The sequence below is a fragment of the Prunus persica genome, chromosome G3 (genome assembly GCF_000346465.2).
Source record: "Prunus persica cultivar Lovell chromosome G3, Prunus_persica_NCBIv2, whole genome shotgun sequence".
NCBI classification, from domain to species: domain Eukaryota; kingdom Viridiplantae; phylum Streptophyta; class Magnoliopsida; order Rosales; family Rosaceae; genus Prunus; species Prunus persica.
The window spans coordinates 2717884-2735716 of record NC_034011.1 but is presented as its reverse complement, the minus strand read 5'-3'; the positions used below and the strand labels follow the sequence as shown (position 1 = coordinate 2735716).

Genomic DNA, 17833 nt, shown 5'->3' with positions numbered 1-17833 from the left:
ATTTTATTTAACGTGAGAAGCACTTTAACTTGTTTTGTCAAATTTTGTCAGAATCACTTTTATTATCTAAAACAATTATCAAACACACCCTTAATTCCGGTCAAAAATCGTCTTAAAAAAACTAATGTAAGTGGGGGAGGGGGTATTGGCTCGGGAGGCTAGTGGCAGTTGTATTGCAGCTAGAGTATTACATTTCAATCATGTAATCTCAATGTAACATGCATACATATTAGCTAGGGGAAGTTCGTGACGCAATGTAGATTTTCATTCAAAGTGATTCAAGCACTGCAATTATGTCAAGAGCTCAATTTTGGACACATCTGATTTGGGAAAGATTATTGATTATGCTCGGGATGGTTTTCTTCAGTTTCATGATTCTTTGTTAACTCTTGTTTTTCAAGAAACTAATATGATTGTTCATTATCTTGCCTGTTATGCTATATCATTAGATTGTTGTATGTTAAATTTGTTTGATAAAGTCTCCCGATATCGTATGTATATGATGATTTGCTAAAAAAAAAATGTAATTTTTGTTACAATATGCAAATATCGCTTCTTTCTCAAAAGTAACATAACATCCCATTAGTTCATCATTGTACAAAACTAGGCACATAAGAGGAGAAATATCAACTCATATAACTCATTTCAAATAGTTGGAAATTTGCATTACGAAAAAATATAACTAGTACATGGCATGCAATCCAATTGCTCATCAGTCATTCAATTACTATCAAATTAAGTTATTAGGAAATAAATAAATTTTTTATAAGAATAATAAACGAGTGATTATATAATGTGGGCAAACGTTACATCAATAAACAAGCTCATGTCACATGGAGGTTGTAGTTTTTGTTATGAATTTTGGAGGAAAAAATAAGTTATGCTAACCACATATAATTATTGCGCTAATTTTATCTTAAGCAACATGAAATGAACTAATTAGATATTAATTTAATGATATTTTGAGGTTGAAATATCTATCCTAATAATTCCTAATTTCTTCTATAAAAGAAAAAAAATGAAATAAATATTCTGATTAATGTAAGAAAATAAGAAAGTTCAACCACAAAATAAGCCAAAAAATTTCAAACATTATACATAAATTCATACTGTAATGTAACCACGTGAATATCACGATGTTATTTTTTTACAAAAAATATTGAAGATGAAGGGACGAATTTAGGACCTCGAATATAGGAATCAATGTTATTAACCACTTCAGCTACAAATCTAAACTGTTCAAAATTAATTTAATATATCGAGAGCACTTGAAATTGGATGCAATGACTCACATTTACTAAAATAAATTTTTTGGAGTAACAATAACAAATTTTATTTTCTTTTAAAAAACATATTTTCTTTTTAATGAATAATGTGTGGGGTATATTGGTAATTTCATATACTTGACGGAGTTAGAGTTAACAAGGTTAGGCAGAGGCGTAGAGTTTGGTTCCTTGATTTCGTGCCGACAAGGACCAACAGGGTGGCGGGGCCCACACGTGACAATTACGAGCAGGTGGTTCTCTTCTTCGTGTCTTCGGGATTCGAGACTTCGGTTGAGCAAGAGCACGTTATACACAATTCTCAATACTCCGTGGGTAATCTCGTCACTTCACTTGAGTGGCCATAGTGATCGCCACGTGTCGAAACATTACGCGCTTCGACGGAACATTTTCCACATACGAAGTTTCCTCCTCGTAGTGGTCGAGGACAGTTTTGTAATTAGAGCCCAAGTGGGAAAGCATCGTTATGCAGGATGGTCTCTTCTTGCCCTTTGAGTCCACGTGTTTGAATCATGTCACTTGCTTGCGCTTGCCTCCAATTTTTTACAATGCAAAAAACACGTGCTTAAAAAAATAGAATACCCATTAACCAATTAATTTTAATATTATATTCAAAGATAAAGACACCAAGAAAGCTCATGGCCAATTATAAGATTCAAAGAACATGCTAGGCAAACTCACTTGGCTCTCTCCATATATTCTCCCTCCTCCTCCCCTTCTCTCTTCACCATTAATATTTCTCTCAATTCAAGCCCCTCAAGCATCATCATCACCGAACAAGATTTGATTTTTCTCTCAGTTTCATCACCATCAATTGGAAAAGCCATGGCAGAGAAGGTCAATTTTGCACAAACATGCAACCTCCTGAGCCAGTACTTGAAGGAGAAGAGAAGCCTGCAAGTCCCCACAACCATGGACTTGTTGACTAACATGGAGACCGGCCCAGCTGCTGAGACTCCATCTTCAAAACCCAGTATTGATTTGTTTCCACAGTTTGCTAAGAACCCAGAAGCAGTTTTCTCAAATCAGCCTGGATCTGCCCAAATGACCATCTTTTATGGTGGCCAGGTGCTGGTTTTCAATGATCTTCAAGCAGAAAAGGCAAGAGAAATCATGAATTTCGCTACCAAGGGAAGCTCCAAGATTTCTTCTGGGTTTGTTTCTAATGGTATTGACAAATTCGGTTCTGCCTCTGTGACCAAAATGGTGGCTTCTGAGCCAAATATTGCAGCTAATTCTCAGGATATTCAGAAAGTTCATTCTCAAGTTATTGGTTCAGGTAATTAAATTCTTCATCCCCACTAAATTACCTCAATTTTTTTTAGTAAGCGACTCGGAAAGGGAGTTTACAACAATATTCATTGGGTGTCTGGAGTTTCGAACATCCTCCCACATAAGTGGAGGTGGAAGAGTGAAGCTATTGGTTGTGTATTTGCTAGGCTTGTAGTTTTTTGGATTTTGATTTTTTTTGCTACAATTTTTTTGTACAAACAGATTTGCCAATTGCAAGAAGAGCTTCGCTTCACAAGTTTCTAGCGAAGAGGAAAGAAAGGTAAATTACTTTCTGAAAAATAATTTAATTTCTAGGTTGAAAAGTCTTGTTCCCCAATTTGGGTAAACATGTGTGAAGAGATTCTTATTGGGATTTTTAATTTCAGGGTGGCAGCCATAGCACCATACCAAGTGAACCACCAAAGAGCATCTCCTTCCAAGTCTGAGGAAGAAATGAGTTCAAGGGATCAAGTAGAAGGCCAATGTTCAAAGCAGCTTGAACTCAGGCTATATTGATTTAGTGGGCTCACAATTTTTATTAGATTTAGATTTTATTGTCATTATTATATAAATATATATATATATATATATATATATATATAGGGTTCCTAGCGGCTTTATGATTCTGACTCTGTAATTTGTTATACGCCCAATTTATTCTTCCATCAAAATTTAATTTTTGTAATTATTTTTTATCAATGGGATTGGATCCATTTATGGATGGATATTATTACTATGTGTGTAACCGAAATTTCTTTGAGAGATTTAATATGATGATTTAGATCCAAATGATATAATAAATAAATAAAATTAGATCTTAATGAAAATGAAAATCAAGTTCGTCCACTTTTTGTTGTTGTTGTTTGGAGAGAAGCACGAAAATAATTTATGTTTCCTACTTTTCAGAGGAGACGATATGAAGAAGATTATTTTATTTCCTAACCCTAATTTTATGTCTTTGTTTCTTCTTGAAAAGTGAAGGAACAGAGGAAAGAAACTGTACGCGTCTGAATTAGTCAAAGTTGATCAACTAGCAGTGGATGGTTATAAAGGAGAAAAAATAAATAAAGAAATTATGGTTGTTTTGGATTCATACTGAGTTGTATGGACATCACTTTAGTTAATGTGGTCAATTTTTGTCCAATTAACTTTTAATTAAAGCACCTTAATCCACAAAGTTGTTAAAGTTTACCTTCCATTCCTTTTACATCCTCCCACTCCTATTCTATTCATGCCTTAAAGTTTAAGAAATCATTGTGTGCAGTTGCTGTATACGACATCATATTTACTTTGGTAGGATTATTGTGGGATGGGTGGAACCAAAATACAGGGCTTTCACTATTGTGTGAGCGTGGTCGAACACGCTATGTGGTTCGATGGGCATACACAATAATTTCTCTTAAAACTATGTATAATGTGGTCCAACCAGGTTCATGGTCATAGCAGGCTCTTGAATCGAGCTTTTCCGTAGGCAAAATATGCAAGATTGACACAAAATAAGTGAAAGCGTTTGCTGACCACACTAGTTAACCGAGAAAATAATTTGGTGTGATCAATGAGCATAAAGGCTAAACGTTAGTTCGATTGTAGAGGCAATTTTTGAGATGGACGAAATAATGATCTACAAAATAAAACACAAAGGAGATGCCTAGCAAAAAAGCAAGGGCAAAGAGCAAGAGAGTCGTTATAGTAATGGCATGACATAGACGATGAAACCGAGAGAGATGTGTAGACCGATGATCATAAGATCATATATGGATGTAGAAGATATGCTATGACGAAGACCAATGTAAACATTTTCCAAAGGTACATGAGATCCACGTCAAAAAGTGTGGACACAATGAATAAACGAGAAAATTTTGGGTGAAGAACATAAATGTAAAACCCTAAATTTCATTGCAATGTAAAAGAACCAAATGGTATTATTCAAAATATATTGCTCAAGTTTGAGTCCCCTTCCCAATAGATTAAATTAATTTAAAGCAGTTTAGACTATTACTTGTATTATAAAAAATAATAATATATCGTCATCCTCTCAAAAAAAGGAATTGAAAATTAAATGACAAATACCTAAAGTGGGCTAGAAAAGAAAGGCTGAAGCCCAACTTTGGAGTGGACTCCATATGTAACAAGTACAACACCACCTCAAAATCCAAGCTCAATTTCCTAGCCTTAGCCCCAAGGCCTAAATAGTTGTAAAAAAAAGTGTGGACACATTCCCATTTAGGAAAGCCCAATTAAGTTATAAATAAGACTTTTTAGTGCCTAATCCAGAAATAATTAGCTTATTATTTCATTGATTGAAGTAAGTTTAAATCTAAGTGGCCAAGTGGCATGTGGTAAGAGATTGGGTCGGGGGAGCCAAATTCATTAGCTTAGCATTTGTCCCTCTTTTGTCTTTGGTATATCCCTCTATATAAATCCCAAGAGCCATTAATGATTTTTTTTTTCTCTGTCAGAGGCCTCTTCTCTCTCTCTCTTTCTTTCGCTCTCTTCCCTTCTCTTTCATTTCTATTGAGGCCCTTGCTCGAACCCTAACCTCAAATTTCTCGGCCAGACACCGACTTTCTCGGAAAATCACCGAGGAAATGCAGCACCAGAGGCTGAAGCAGCAGCAGCAACAAGCTCTGATGCAACAGGCTCTTCTTCAGCAGCATTCTCTTTACCACCCTGGCCTATTAGCTCCCCCTCAGGTTCGAGCTTTCTCTCTTCTTTATTTCTTTTCCTGTGACTTTGATTCTGTTTCTGGGTACGAGTTTTGCTTGGATTTTGGTGTTGATCTTTGAGCTCCGGTTGTCTTTCTATGTGATTGCATTATGGAAGCTAGCGACCTAGGGTTAAGTTCTCTTCTTTCTTGTTTTGGAAGTACCTGATTTCCAAGCTTGGATTTTTGATAGTTTTTGTTGTGCGAACGTTCTAAATTTGATTTTTTCTCGATAGTGGAAATTGAGCTAGGGTGTTGAGTTTGAGTTTATTTTTTGAATTTTCTCTTCTCCGTGTTATGTTTTGGAGCTAAGCGGAGCTCGAGTGTTGGGGTAAAATGATTCATGTTTAATTAGATTAATCATTTTTTTTAAAACTTTTTCGGAATTCAAATATGGACAAGCATTATAGGCATCTGTGCAACTTTCTCATCATTATGTCGTAGTGAAATGGCAATAAAAATATCGTACTGATTTATCCATTCTGAACACTGGTTTTTTTGAATTGTTTCTAAGTATGTTGTTCCTGGTGATTTTGAAGGCTCCAGTAAGTTGCAGAAAAGAGTTTCAAATATAGAAGTAAACCAAATGCTCATTTTGACCTATCTTAGAATTTTGATTAACTGCGTAGGGTTGCCCTTTTTTACGTTAACTTTAGTTTTCCTGCCAACCATGTTTTTGTCTTGCATAATCATTATTTTTCACGGCGGAGCACTAGTGTTTTAAATTGCCCTTGTTAGTTTCTAGTGCAAGTACCTATTTAAGTGGATTCTGCTTTCAGGTTGAAGTACTCCTGACTTGGTTGATAAAGAAGTAGGGGATTTTAGTTTATTTTGATTTAGGTTTCTTTTATTTTGCTTGTATTTTTTAGGTTTCTTTATTTTCTTTTCTTTTTCATATTTTTATTTTGCAGATAGAGCCAATCCCAAGTGGAAATCTGCCTCCTGGTTTTGATCCAAGTACTTGCCGCAGTGTGTGAGTGTTTTGTCTAGACAATTTTTTTCTTTTCATCTTGTGTTTTTCTTTGTTTCACCTCTATGCTTATGTAACTGTTATAGTTCTCCGTAGTTTTCATACCCTTAATCAATACTTCATTGAATATTTGATTTTTTATCATTGTTTTGTTTCTTTCATTGTTGCTCTTCACTTACCCCATGCTATCTTCCTAAAGTATTTTAAATTTTCAACTATCTTAAATTATGCACCTTTATTGCAGTTTTACCCATTCCCTGGCCATGCTCTCTTTCCAAAAATATCAATATGATGTTAACCATGTGTTACTTGCATTATATTTTTGTCATTTCTGATCGAGAGTAATTGCTTATGGATTAATTTAATTTCTTTCTTCTCTTCTGGTTTTAAAACTTCCAGTTTCTTCATTTTTGAGAAATTTCAGGTATGTGGGGAACATACATACCCAGGTGACTGAACCACTTCTTCAAGAGGTTTTTGCAAGTACCGGTGCTGTTGAAAGCTGCAAACTTATAAGAAAGGAAAAGGTAAGTTCGCAATGGTCCACATAGCCGCCCTTGGTGTTTATTTTAACTGTTTTGCTGTTCACCAAAGAAGTCTACTTGGTGGCTATTGAAAATTTCTTGAATAAATTAGTTTACTATGAGCCTAACTCAAATTTACCAGCTGACGATCATTTTTGTTTTTTCTGCCTTTTGCAGTCATCGTATGGGTTCATTCACTATTTTGATCGCAGATCAGCTGCCCTTGCAATATTGTCTCTCAATGGCAGACATCTGTAAGTACAAATCTTAATTACTCTCCTGGTTATTTTGTTTGTTATGATTGTCTCTAAAATTTTGATATGTGATTTCAAGGTTTGGGCAGCCTATCAAAGTAAATTGGGCATATGCTAGTGGTCAAAGGGAGGATACATCAGGTTAGTTCAAGTTTTTTCTTTCCCGGAACTAATTTTGATGTAGGTTTCGCATTTATCAGCTAGGTTAGTTTTGATATTGTCTTTTTGATGTGCAGGCCATTTCAACATTTTTGTTGGTGATCTAAGCCCTGAGGTTACTGATGCTACGTTATTTGCATGCTTTTCTGTTTATCCCAGTTGTTCGTAAGTGTCTTCTCGGACACCCATTTTCTTAATTTTATCATTTTTTATAGGACATCTGATGGCCAATAGTTAGAACTCCTGGAAGTTTTAGGTCATCCGTTAAACATTTGTTAAGCTTACCTTGTAATCCAGTGTGTTTATGACGTATCTAATTTGATTGTTTTGTTGGTGTTAGAGATGCAAGGGTTATGTGGGATCAGAAGACAGGGCGTTCAAGAGGCTTTGGGTTTGTCTCATTCCGAAACCAACAGGTAGTATGTTCTTTACTTTTGGTATCTTTTGGAATGCATGGGATCTTGAATTCTTTTTTGTTAATAATCTATTCTGAGTCTGAATGGTAGTTCTGATGGACTGGTAACTGAATGCAAGGAATTAGGATGAGAGAAATTAGGTAACAGCTTTGATATAATGACATCAAATTTCAAATTTTCTTTTAAAGAGTCAATAACGCGTTAGCCAAAACCCAGCCTCTGCATTTATTTAATTATGTAGATTTGTGCTTAAATTGATTCTCATCATACTTCCATTTTCTCTTTCAGGATGCTCAAAGTGCGATAAATGACTTAACTGGTAAGGACGATGTTCTTCTTTAAAAATTATTTTAAAAATGCATAGATGCTGAGTACGTGGTTATGGCTTCCTCTCTCGTGTTGCTTCTCACCGGACTTTGAACTTTTTTTGGCTGTGATGCCAGGTAAGTGGCTTGGAAGTAGACAGATACGTTGCAACTGGGCAACAAAAGGTGCTGGTTCCAATGAGGATAAGCAGAGTTCAGATGCTAAAAGTGTTGTGGAACTTACAAATGGTTCATCAGGTGAGCCCACCGTGGTCATTTTTTTATGTTGAAAGGAAAATAATTTGGTTTTTGCTAGTTTCAAATTTATTATGTGAAAGGATAGAGCCCTCTGCCTGTGACAGACTCATATTCAGTTTTGATTGTGCAGAAGATGGAAAGGAGACAACAAACAGTGAGGCTCCGGAGAACAACCCTCAATATACTACTGTTTATGTGGGCAATCTTGCTCCAGAGGCAAGAAATTTTCTTATCTATTATATCTCTTCACTCTCTCTCTCTCTCTCTCTGTTTAACACGTGCACACACTCAGATACACACATATACTTACCCGCACTGTCACACATTAATTTCTGCCATGCCTTAGATGAATTTTTTTACTTTTAACTGCTTTTCAACTTGAGTTGGTGCTTTTTAGTTTCTTGAAAGAGGAAATGATTTAGAGAACTAAATGAATATCTTCAGTACTTGTAGATCATAGAAATTCCACTGTTATTAGTTTATTTGAAAACCTGTTAAATTGGTCTTTTCGTTACAGGTCACTCAGCTTGATCTTCATCGGCATTTTCATGCTCTTGGTGTTGGGGTGATCGAGGAGGTTCGGCTCCAGCGTGACAAGGGCTTTGGTTTTGTGAGATTCAGTACCCATGCTGAGGCAGCTCTGGCTATTCAAATGGGAAATACTCAGTCAATTTTGTGTGGTAGACAAATAAAGGTGTGGTTCTCTGCTTATTATCAGAGTTAAGAATTTCAGGAAGTTGGAAATAGTAGAGGACTGGGTTCTCTCTCTCTTAGTGATACATGTATGTTGTCCGAGTGTTTCTACTTTTTGTGTCTCTACATTGATCGCTGAACTCATATTATTTTTGTGCATGTAGTGCTCTTGGGGTAGCAAGCCTACTCCACCAGGGACAATTTCAAACCCACTCCCTCCACCAGCAGCAGCAGCACCTTTACCAGGCCTCTCTGCAACAGACCTCTTGGCCTATGAACGGCAACTTGCAATGAGCAAGATGGGTGGTGTCCATGCTCTCATGCACCCCCAGGGGCAGCATCCCCTTAAGCAGGCAGCAATGGGAATGGGCACTGCTGGAGCAAGCCAAGCTATATACGACGGCGGATTCCAGAATGTTGCTGCTGCCCAGCAGCTCATGTACTACCAGTAATAATACATAAGAGTTCTGTTAAATGGTACAACCTACATATATATATATTTCCTGCCACTATGCAGGTGTTATCTGAGTTATAAACCCCTTAGGAAGCGTTTTATTATTTCCGCCCCTTGAGCGGTGAGCTTGTTACCCTGCCTTTATGTGCTTGCTGTCTCTGGATGTGTAACATGTATGATCCCTGTTTTCTAATGCGTTATGATGAGTGGTTATTATTATTAGAGGGAGTTGGCTTTTTCAAATTTGTTTTCAGTTCTTCCCCCTTTATTTATTTATTCTGCTTTTGTTGTTATTTTAGCTGTTATTGATTTTGTAATGGTAAAACCCACCTTTGTTTAAGCTATCAGCAATAGCTGAAGGTATGATCAATACATGGAAGTCAGTATACAATTTCACTCATTCTCATATCTGGAAGCTACAATTCGAAGTAACTAAGACGTCTCTTTGACATAGCTCCTTGAAAGTTGAATCATTGGAGGCAAAGGCACGAACGGGGGTTCAAGTTAAGATTGGACAATTAAGACCCACTGATCTGTAATTTATTTTCTTGGGCGAATTAAAAATGGAACATCTATATTCTTCTACAATCTAAAGAGACACAGACAAGGTTGGAAAGAGTAGATGGATTAACAAGGCATTATGCATCAAACTACTTCTAGCACAAAAAATGAAACAAAATGATCCGGGATCCGCAGGCTACATCTAACTCTGTAATTCATAGATAATAGACCAAACTTCTGGGTCATGAAGCTGATTCAGTCAGATTCCAACCTTGCAATATAATTGTCATAGAACTTCCCTGCCCGTTCGAGATCTCCGAGCTCGGTATAACAATCAGCAATTGCTCCATAAGCTTCTGTGTTTCCTGAGTCTTCTCCTTCTCGCTCGGAGATTGCCAAAACCATAGAATGGTATTTAATGGCGTCTCGGTACTTGCCCAGTCTTTGCAGCGAGGCACCTACGAGATGCAAATCGCATTAAAAAGAATAGAATTAGAAAAGAATTTCAAAATAGAAAAATACCCAAACCAACATAATTTAAGACATGTACAATTGCAAACTGTTCAACATCATTCACACTGCCATTAGAAAAGAATTTCAAAATAGAAAAATACCCAAACCAACATAATTTAAGACAAGTACAATTGCAAACTGTTCATCATCGTTCACACTGCCACCTGAAGCTAAGAAATGAGGCTCACAGAGACAAAAGTAGTCAGTAAGCAAATGAACAAAAAAGTGAATCTGTGCACAAAGTATGCTCAGTCTCAATTAGATAGAGAACATGAACAGTTGCATCTAGTTTTTCTTATTTGTTGTCTTAACAAAGTTGCAAAAGAATTTCACCTGCCAGTGAATGAGACATTCAGTGGGAGTGCTCAATGTAGTTTATATTACAAACGACTCAATAACACAACTTAACTGATGCAAAAAAGAAAAAGAAAATGTTTGTTCCCAAGATACGGGCACTCCAATTTTGCTACTTTTCTTTAGTACTTCTTATTCATATTTGAACTGCTGCAATAATATTATATGTGAAAACAGGAAAGTAATGAACAAGAGTAACGAAAACGAACCTAAACCTCTTGCAGCCTTCTTTTCCTCAATTGGGTCCTTCACACTTTGAGCAAGCTCAAGAGCTGTCTTAAACTCGCCCAGTGCTTTTTCTGTTTCTTGATTCCTCAAAAAGTTCTTCCCAGCCTTCAATCGAGAAATCAACTCATGCTTTCTTGGATCAACTATCACCTCATTCTCTGGAAGTACTTTTGCACCAATAGGTGAATAACTCAAAGTGGGAGCATATGACTCAATCTTAGCCTGCCTTCTTAGAGACTGATTGATTTGACGCAACTGTTCATTCACTCGCTGTAATTCTCCTTTCCTTTGCCGAGCAAGCAAGCCTATCATAGAAGCAATAAACTATCAACAAACTACTCAACATGGCTATAAGGAATACACTGAATACAGTCTGTTGAACAAAGAAATGCAATAGAACTACTTAAAACATGTTCATAAGCAAAGCCCTTAAATCCTATGGAACAGCATTAATGCTGATTTGATTATAAACCCAGTAATATCTTACCACCAACAGTGGCCCCTACGAGGGCTACAAACAGCAGTACAGGCATGTTCATGTTGAAAACAGAGTTTTCAGCTTCACATGTTTCTGCTAAGGCCTTCAAAGGTGTTGTCAGTATTAAGGCATTACCAACCAAAAGTTCCATTGCTGGGAATCTCAACTGTATGTCTCCCTGCTGAAGTGATAGTTTCCACAGGAGTGGAAAAAAAAATTGTTAAATAGGGATCATTAGATCATAATAGATGCGAAGGGTTTAGGGTAACAAAAAATAGGAATTTGGAGCACACGCATCTTCATGATACTAGACAAACTCAAATATCTTTTTATTCCCTCATAATGATGCATCTGTCAAAAGATGAAAATCAACCAACAGGGGGATTTAAGATACTTGAACGGAGCACCAGAATGCAATACTCATCAGGTTTCTACATAAACCTTCGAATAAAATACAAATGATGTTGTCATCTATAGATTGGCTTCATAAAAGGGGGTAACATATATTTTCCTCTTGTAATACTTTATCTATAGACTGGCTTTACACAAGTCACAAAGCAGGCAAGTTGACGGTGACAAATATGAAAAACCCCAATCTCCCAAAAATAAATATACAAATAAACCACAAAAAGCTGGTACAGGAACTCACCATCATACCTGACTTTTTTTGTTTGGCAACACATGGTGGATCTCAAACAGTCCGTCTAAAGTATTTCCAAATGCTGACCTAAGCTTTTCGGCTTGAAATGGAAGAGAAGGTAACTTCCCTGGTTCTTACAATGAAAAAAACTTCCAAGTCAATATGCAGACCAGCTTCAATTCAAGTGTACCAACACATTTTTGCAACAAACAATGTACTAAGTTACTCCCCAAGAACATTGACAAGAAAAATCCCATAATGCAGTAGCTTTAAATCCTCACATTCCACTCACACCTTTGACCATGCCAAGCTTATTTATTCATTTCAATCTAGGAAGAAAAACTAAAAAGAGGGAAAATTTTCAATTATGAAGTCACCTATATCTGAGAATTCTAAGTCAACAACATCCCATTTTCTTTCCTTAACTTTCTGAGTAACCAAACAGGAGCCCAAGTTAAAAATCCCCCGGAAAACTCAAGGTCACTAAATTGGCACCTAAAAGAAAGAACTTTAAGAAGTCATTACTAACCAGGAAGACTGGACTTGACGGAGATTTGATCGGACAGTGGAGATCGGCCGGAGTTCTTCGGGTGAGTAAATAAGCAGCAGGAGAAACGGGCTACCACCGCCATTGCTTCGGATAAACGTTGGTGGCGTTACTGTGGGCTTTTAGATAAGCAGAATCTTTGTCAACTAAAAAATAACTTTAATTCATAAATAACATTGGTGCCACTGGTCATCCGACATGATGAGCAGGAGGATTGTATTTTGGATATTGATAATGGATAACATTCTTCCTTACTATTTAATTTTTAATTTTATTAATAATAATAAATATCATCTGTATTTTGAATTTAATCTCTTCTTAAACACGTGACATTTTTTTTTCTTTATTGAATTTAGTTTCTTTAAAAAAAAAGAAGATGTTACATGTTTAATAATTGGTTAAATATGTTATTGAACAACATGCTTGTTTTTGTTTTTTTTTTTTTGGGACAAATCACAAAATACATGTTTAAAACAATTCAAACCTGACACAACAAGTTTATTAAATTGGTCGAATTTAGGTTGAACATTCTTGACACGTTTATTAGTCTGACATTAACACATCTCAATACCAACCCTAGTTCTCATACATAAAATATCAATTACAGCCTCATCATGTCATTAGCTATTAAAACAAATAAATAATTATTTATTTTTTCTTTAGTTGCCAAATTACACAAATCCTTTGTGGTATGAATCATATGTCAATGTCCCTTTCTTTGTAAAAGTTCTTAATAATATCCTTGTGGTTAAGCAAGTTACCAATATCCAATTTAAAGCCAACTTTTCACCTCAATTTTGTTCAAATTTACCCATGTAGAGCCATGTATAATGGTGCAAATGGCAATTTAAGGCATTGGAGTCTGTTTGACACTTCTTGAAAGGACTTTTTCATAGCTCACCTTATGATATCAAGTAAAACTTCTAAGACAAATAGAGAGCGAGATGAAATATGAGATATGTAAGTTTTTTTCCATGCAACCAAATGAACCAAGGACTTCAACTTAAATTATTTTTTTTTGGAGAATACTTTTTTATAAGCTACTCTAGAGGAAGTGGGCACACTGATTTGAATGGGCCTAACTCAGATTTACCACACCTTCAATTTCTTTATAAAAAAAAATTTAAAAAAATTAAACAGCCTAAGTTGGGCTATTTCTTGCTGGTGGACCAGCAATTTGTTTTTGGTCAAGAGTGGGCTTGCAATTGAATTGGTGCTATTTGGTAATTGTCCGGGTTCATACCCAATAAGCAACATTGAGCGGGAAAAGAGAAGTGGTCTTATGCAATTCCCGACTGTTTTCGTCTGATCCACACTTTTGCATCTCGAATCCTTCGTTTGGATGAAGAAAAATAACTCGGAATTTGGTAAAAGTCGGGAATTTAAATGGAAAAATTGATAATTTCTTTGTTTGGCAACTTATTACGTAAATTATTAAATGATGCGCGGAAAAAATTGTGGAAATTGGAGCATGAGATCTAAATTGCCAGAAATTTAAATGACAGTGATCTAAAATCTAAATACTGTCATTTTAGAATTCTATGTAATTTTCAATTTCTTCGTCCAAGCATAGGGTTAGGGTATATTTTAAAGTAGTACGTAACATAAACAAACTAATAGAAAACCTATATGCAAACTGAAGCTTCATATATGCGATTTTTACATGAAATAATGGTGCATTACGATGTGTGAGCAAGCTGCCATTTGCTGCGGACTTCTACATGAATTAATCCACAGTAGCCTCGTATATCTTTTCATATATTTAATTAAAAACATATAAACCTGCCATTAAACTGCTATTTGCTGCAGATTTTTACATCAAAACATTATCCCCAGCAGCTTCATATCTCAAATAAAAAAAAACATATAAACCATCAGCTCTTTTCTAATCAAAAGCAATCAACACAATTGCCATAAAAAACATATTTTTACATCAAAACATAATCCCCAGCAGCTTCATATCTCTAATAAAATAAAAACATATAAACCAGCTCCCCTTTTCTAATCAAAAGCAGTAAACCAGTTTCCCTTTTCAGGGGGAAACTGAGACTGAAATTGACTTGCATGGGGTATTTCAATAATTTAGCCTTAAAAATTTCATACACATACCCAACAACAAAGTAACAAACGTCTCTTTGAAACCCTGTTATGCAGGTCTTGGGATCAAAAGAACTCCACTCAAACTGGTTCTTGAGCTTTTAATTTGTACCACTATCAATTTGCAACAATTGCACAGAAAAGCAGTTGATAGGTTTGAATTCAGAAGCTGAAACCCATAATTTGTCTTCCATGTCAAGATTCCATATAACTTTGACTACCTGTCTGACTTATCCATTGCAAATTGAACAAAGTAGCTGGAAAATTAGTTCACAAGCCTTTTTTCAGTACTGACCAGCACATCCCGAAACAAGAAGCAAATCCAAACCAACAGTGATACATGATGAAGTTATGATTCCAAATTACCCCTAATGCGGGAAGCAAGTCTTTGCACATATTGATCATCAAAAGAATTATCAATCTCCTTAATCTTTGAGAGAAAGTCCATGGCTTCTTTATACTTTCTTGCTTTACAATAACCATCCACTGCAATCTTGTAGCTTAGCTCATTGGGCTTGCAATTGTTCTGAGTCATATAGCTAATCACTTCATCTATTTCTGAGAACATTCCCTGCCCTGCATAGCCTGTGATAAAAGTATTGTAGGTAAAGATACACGGCCGAATCCCTCTGGCTGTCATCTCGGAGAGAATTCTTATGGCCTCCTGCATGTGCCCTTGCCTGCAAAACCCTTTGATGACAGTGTTATAAGAGACTAGGTCTGGTTTCCCACCAGATTTTTGTAGGGCCATAAGTATTTCTTCTGCTTTCCAACACTCTCCCTTTCTGGCATACATGTCCATCAAGCTATTGTAGGTTACAAGATCTGGCTGAAGGCCGTTTTCACGAATCATGTACAACATGTCATTTGCCCGGTCATACATGTTGTTTCTAGCAAAAATTGAAAGCATCGAATTGTATAGAACCAAGTCAGGTTTGTATCCATTGCTCTGCAATTTCTGGAATGCCCTCTCCATACCCTTCAGTGCTCTACACTTGAAGTTTGCAAGAACAAGAGTTCTTAAAAGAACCCAGCTAGGAAAAATATGACCATCATAAATTTCTCTCTCAATTCTCTCTATCCCCTTCACATTCGCTCCCTTAGCATAGCAATTGATCATCAATGAATATGAGGTTTCATTAGGCTTGAAGCCCTTACTTCTCATGTCTACAACAACAGATTCTGCTGCTTTCCAGTCCCCTCGCCGAGCCAGAGCATTTAGAAGTGCATTGTAAGTTGTAACACATGGAGTAAATCCTGCTTTGATCATCTCATCGTACATCTGTGCAGCATCTATTTCCGACCCACACCGTCCATATGCACTGATCAAGGTATTAAATGTGTCCCTGTCAGGCTCAAAACCACAATTCTTCATTTCTCGAAAGACCCGATTCACATATTTGTGCCTACCCTTATCCCCACACATGGCAAGCATTGTGTTCCAGGTAATACGGTTAGGGGCACATCCACTTGCCTTCATTTCACAAAGCAGCATTATCATCTCCTCTGGTAGTGATTTTTTTCCGAGCATTCCAAGGACAGCATTGTAGGTACAAACATTAGGAACACAGCCTGTCGCCTTCATATGGTTGAACAACCTTAGAGCCTCTTCCTCCTTTCCAGCTTTACCATATGCATTTATCACAGTCGTGTATGTAACAGCATTTGGCATTGTTCCTTTTTGGGTCATGGTTTCTAGGACAGATGCACCTTCCTCAGAGAATCCTGCCCTCACATAAGCTGCCACAAGCTCATTGTAAGTAACAGCATCAGGTGGGCAATTGTTGTCCTCCATTTCTTTTAATATACTCAAGGCCTCTGTAAATACCCCCGCCTTGCCGAAAACTTGTAACAAAGCATTGTAGGTAACAGTTCCTGGTACATAGCCTTGTGACTTTAATCCAGCAAAGAACTCTTTTGCCTCATTCAACAACCCCTCTCTTCCACAAGCAGATATCACCGTACTACAAGTAAACTCATCAAATTCAAATCCTTTGCTCCTCATGTCCTCCAAGAGGCCTAAAATTTTATTCCAAGATCGACCCATCTTCCCATAAACATCAAGCATGACATTGTATGTGACCAAAGTTGGTGAGAGACCAAGCTCCACCATTTTGTTAAACAGGTCAATTGCACGTTCATACTTGCCAGTACGAGAATGAGCGTGAATGATAGTCGTGTAAGCTCGAACATCTAATGAGTATTTCTCTATAGGAATCACATCAAACAATTTTGATGCAATCGTATGCTGTGACTCTCTACCAAGAATTCTAACCATTAGTTCAATCATCGGATTATTTAATTTCAAATTTTCTGAGCTTAAGTTGGACAGAATCCATTCGAACAACAAAAGGGCTCTTTCCCAATTGCCAGAGAGGTCCAATGCTTTCAAGAGACTAATCAAATCAACTTCAAACAACTCAAACTTAGCAGAATCAAAGAAATCATTCAAACTATGCAAAGGCTGCTCTACAATGGAACTGAACATCAACTTACCCTTTATTGTCAAAAAGTCAAGAAGCCCATCTTCTGGTTTCACCTCTACTTTATCGTCCTCAAAATTTGGGACCAAAATTGAAGCCGCTTTCTTCAGTTGATGATGCTGTTTTGGGGTTGAATCAACTGAAATTTGAAGAGAAGGGAAATTGCCATTGGTTTGCTGAGGTGGGTTTAAAGGTTTGAGCTTGGGGGGAGTGTTAGGTGGTGAAGAGAGGCTCAGAAGGTGCTGGAGAAGGGAGTCAATAGGAAATGGAGGAGATGGAGTCTGAGGAGGGGGTGGCAATGTTGTTGAATTGAATTTCACAGGAGGGCTTGGTTGTATTGGTCTGTTTGTTGGAAGGGGATATGCTGGTCTGGATGGAAAGAAAGTACCTTCCATTATAGAGATAATTGGAGTTAAAGGGTTTTGCTACAATGGATGAGCAGAGAAGCTCTATTGGGTGACAAGTGAGAAAATAAGCAGAGAAGAATGGATTTGGATATAGCAGCGGTAGATGGAGAGAGCATTTCAGCATGGGTTTCGATATTGTGACTTGGATGAGAGACAGACCGAGACAGAGAGATCATTGGTCTCTATTGAAGAGAGATGATATTGGGCAAAAGATTGGGTTTATGAATAACTGAGTTTCTTTCAAGGGTATCTTTGTCTCTTCGCTATATTTGAAATTCATTTTGGCTATATAT

General features: G+C 36.8%; 4 protein-coding genes across 8 annotated transcripts; 2 read left to right on the top strand and 2 right to left on the bottom strand.

Annotated features, from left to right (window-relative positions):
* On the top strand, positions 1750-3291 carry LOC18782132 (protein TIFY 10b). The gene is made up of 4 exons (XM_007215896.2): positions 1750-1784; positions 1907-2562; positions 2778-2835; positions 2942-3291. The coding sequence occupies exons 1-4, from the start codon at positions 1750-1752 to the stop codon at positions 3069-3071; spliced, it is 879 nt and encodes a 292-aa protein (XP_007215958.2). The 3' UTR covers positions 3072-3291.
* Positions 4992-9535, top strand: LOC18782412 (oligouridylate-binding protein 1B). The gene is made up of 12 exons (XM_007215371.2): positions 4992-5248; positions 6171-6232; positions 6654-6756; positions 6931-7007; positions 7087-7148; positions 7244-7331; positions 7507-7582; positions 7871-7901; positions 8026-8145; positions 8276-8361; positions 8663-8839; positions 9003-9535. Exons 1-12 carry the CDS (start codon positions 5144-5146, stop codon positions 9288-9290), a joined length of 1275 nt encoding a protein of 424 aa, XP_007215433.1. The 5' UTR covers positions 4992-5143; the 3' UTR covers positions 9291-9535.
* Positions 9803-12765, bottom strand: LOC18781661 (protein FLUORESCENT IN BLUE LIGHT, chloroplastic). Of its 5 annotated transcripts, none has more exons than XM_020559298.1 (5): positions 12536-12765; positions 12024-12139; positions 11376-11544; positions 10870-11193; positions 9803-10251 (listed from the first exon to the last, which is right to left on the bottom strand). In XM_020559298.1, exons 1-5 carry the CDS (start codon positions 12636-12638, stop codon positions 10049-10051), a joined length of 915 nt encoding a protein of 304 aa, XP_020414887.1. In that variant the 5' UTR covers positions 12639-12765; the 3' UTR covers positions 9803-10048. The 5 variants fall into 5 exon arrangements, with proteins under 5 accessions (XP_020414887.1, XP_020414886.1, XP_007215743.1 ...); XM_020559297.1 differs by having other exon boundaries at positions 11376-11547; positions 12536-12763; XM_007215681.2 differs by having other exon boundaries at positions 9822-10251; positions 11376-11547; positions 12024-12133; positions 12536-12763.
* LOC18783721 (pentatricopeptide repeat-containing protein At2g18940, chloroplastic) lies at positions 14419-17806 on the bottom strand. The gene has a single exon (XM_007214873.2). The coding sequence runs from the start codon at positions 17526-17528 to the stop codon at positions 15000-15002; it is 2529 nt and encodes an 842-aa protein (XP_007214935.1). The 5' UTR covers positions 17529-17806; the 3' UTR covers positions 14419-14999.

Coding starts and splice junctions, on each gene's coding strand:
- LOC18782412 (XM_007215371.2), top strand. CDS start 5,144: ATGCAGCACCAGAGGCTGAAGCAGCAGCAGCAACAAGCTCTGATGCAA. Junction 7,332..7,506: donor TCTGTTTATCCCAGTTGTTC/GTAAGTGTCTTC, acceptor TGTTGGTGTTAG/AGATGCAAGGGTTATGTGGG. Junction 8,362..8,662: donor TGGGCAATCTTGCTCCAGAG/GCAAGAAATTTT, acceptor TTTTCGTTACAG/GTCACTCAGCTTGATCTTCA.
- LOC18781661 (XM_020559297.1), bottom strand. CDS start 12,638: ATGGCGGTGGTAGCCCGTTTCTCCTGCTGCTTATTTACTCACCCGAAG. Junction 11,548..12,023: donor TGCCAAACAAAAAAAGTCAG/GTATGATGGTGA, acceptor CTATCACTTCAG/CAGGGAGACATACAGTTGAG. Junction 11,194..11,375: donor CGTAGGGGCCACTGTTGGTG/GTAAGATATTAC, acceptor CTTCTATGATAG/GCTTGCTTGCTCGGCAAAGG.
- LOC18782132 (XM_007215896.2), top strand. CDS start 1,750: ATGCAGGATGGTCTCTTCTTGCCCTTTGAGTCCAC. Junction 1,785..1,906: donor TTCTTGCCCTTTGAGTCCAC/GTGTTTGAATCA, acceptor TCAAAGATAAAG/ACACCAAGAAAGCTCATGGC. Junction 2,563..2,777: donor TTCTCAAGTTATTGGTTCAG/GTAATTAAATTC, acceptor TTGTACAAACAG/ATTTGCCAATTGCAAGAAGA.
- LOC18783721 (XM_007214873.2), bottom strand. CDS start 17,528: ATGGAAGGTACTTTCTTTCCATCCAGACCAGCATATCCCCTTCCAACA.